The 2419-nt window shown below is 33.9% G+C and overlaps 1 protein-coding gene across 1 annotated transcript in view; it reads left to right on the forward strand.

Annotated features, from left to right (window-relative positions):
• Positions 1-1410, forward strand: part of CTNNA3 (catenin (cadherin-associated protein), alpha 3) — a 2098639-nt gene extending 2097229 nt beyond the window's left edge. Inside the window, exon 20 of the mRNA XM_012658580.1 lies at positions 1123-1410. Coding sequence (XP_012514034.1) covers positions 1123-1410 — 288 coding nt within the window. The remainder of the gene's footprint in view (positions 1-1122) is intronic.
• Positions 1411-2419: the final 1009 nt, after the last annotated feature.

The following is a 2419-nucleotide window of genomic DNA, read 5'->3' on the forward strand; positions in this document are numbered from 1 at the left end:
ACTAACTACAGAGCCAGTGTTTGAGTCTCGACCCTGACAGCACACATCACAGAGAGGTGACAGTGGAGGCACATCTTCCTGTATGAGTTGGCTGTGGATGACAATCTGCCAAACTAAAATAGTGGAAGAGACATTGGGTGTATAAAAATGAATCAACTTGGCTTAGCTCTAAGGTATTTTGCAAGATTCTAGAAATATAGTCCCATTTTTTCCTAAGACGGTTTTTATGAACAAAACAGATATATATAACAAAAACAGAATCATGTGGGGAAAAGTTTATTTTAGTAATTTCACTAGTTTAAGCAATGTTGTTGATCTTCGTATTTAATAAAAATCAACAGTTTGGCAATCTACAAGTTTATTTACATATATTACTTTACCTTTAATAGACATATTTTTTCTATTTAGTAACTGAAGAAATTAGGATCAAAATGTTTAAATAATTCCCCCAATTTAGAAAATGGCTGACCTGGAATTTGAACTCAACTTTATTTCACTGTCAAGCCTTAGTTCTTTGTATTTTGACGTATTGCATTATAGAATAAAAGTTCTGTGTTAAAAAAGAGAACCTTTTAGGTGCAGTTATTTGGAAAATATTCATGAAAGAGAGTGGTATTCATGCATGTCTATACTCACATATGTGTATGATATTTATCTTAAACTATACGTTGTATATATACATATACATACAGTTGTTCTTATAAAACTATTTATGGATTTTATTGCATATAGTCCTGTCTTACAGAAGGGGCTCAGTATTACCTCCTGGAAATAGGGAGATCCATTACAATGAAATAGTAACCATCTGATGTTATGATATTACATGGATTGGGGTACTAAAGAATTTATATGATTTCACTAAAAACCGAGAGAAAGAAATTAATCTCCCTAAGATATCATCTTAGAAGATAGAATATGGATCTATTTATACGTCAGATAAATAGATAAATGATCAAAAATAGATGGATCGATTGAAGTAGATAATCATACATGGATATGCAAAATAAGGATTAACTCAATGATTTCTGGGGTAAAAGCAAAGTGACACTTTTCTGCTTTAAATCCCTTTAAATTCCTGATTATGCTCTTTAATGACAGCTTTTTCCCTTTTTTCCCCTGCAGTTGGACAGTGTCACCTCCCTGATCCAAGCAGCCAAAAATTTAATGAATGCTGTAGTGCAAACAGTGAAAATGTCTTACATTGCCTCAACCAAGATCATCCGAATCCAAAGTCCTGCTGGGCCCCGGCACCCAGTTGTGATGTGGAGAATGAAAGCTCCTGCAAAAAAACCCTTGATTAAAAGAGAGAAACCAGAGGAAACTTGTGCCGCTGTCAGACGAGGCTCGGCAAAGAAAAAAATCCATCCAGTGCAAGTCATGAGTGAATTTAGAGGAAGACAAATCTACTAAAACCACTATTCTACTCTAGTGCTTGTATTACAAAATCCTGCTAACCACACTGCTTCTTTCACACTTGATTGATTCTGTAATTTCACTAAGTTTTGGAGTTTGACTCACAAATAACATAACATATTGGGGGTTGAACCAACATAAATAACATATAGTTAATCAATATTAGCTTGTTGAATGAAGGAAACATTCAGATGTCATTCAGCTATTCCCATTACAGGGGTTATCTTATCTTTACCAGATGAACACAGGTGTGAGTCCTGTTTATCTGTAATAGTTCCAGTACACTCACCCTTTTTATTTTGAATTAAAACACTAACATGAGCTCTTAAATTGGTTTTCAATGGGAAAAAAAAAGACTTTATAAAATATTAATACTTTCCCATTTAAATTTCATGCTTTCTTTACCTGACCTAAGCTGGTAAATGTGTGAATCCTGCCATAGGAAAAAAAATTCAGTCTCTAGATCTCCATACTTACAGTCAACTGATTAGGGTAATATCCATTATAAAAGTAACAAATTTGAGCAGTGAAGCTACTTTCTGGATTTTGAAGATCAGCCTTAAGGAGTTAATGAAATGCTTCATTTACATTATAAAGATTATCATGAGTTTTGATGCCACATCTACACATTTTAGAGTTCCACTGTGTTGGGAATTTCTACACTTTTAAGTGTGAGGTCCGTCACAATACACATATGGAAGAAGAGTTATCAGTCATTGGGAAAATGAGACACCAAACTGTATCCCAAAGTGAGTTATAATAACAGAGTGTAAGAAATTTGGCATGACCCTAAAAATCCATTTGTATCAGCTCGTAATTGCAATTAAATGGAAAAGCCCAGTTTGAAAAACCTTTGGCATTGAGTAAAATATAACTGTGTGAATTGTACCATTGAACTATGAAGCAGAGTTCATGGTAATAAGGCTAAAGTGATTTTAATAACATTCTCTTAAATGAAAGTCATCAGGGTCATTTTATAACTCCAATCACTGTGCTCATTCCCTAG

Source organism: Propithecus coquereli, unplaced genomic scaffold, assembly GCF_000956105.1.
Source record: "Propithecus coquereli isolate 6110/MARCELLA unplaced genomic scaffold, Pcoq_1.0 Scaffold117, whole genome shotgun sequence".
NCBI classification, from domain to species: Eukaryota; Metazoa; Chordata; class Mammalia; order Primates; family Indriidae; genus Propithecus; species Propithecus coquereli.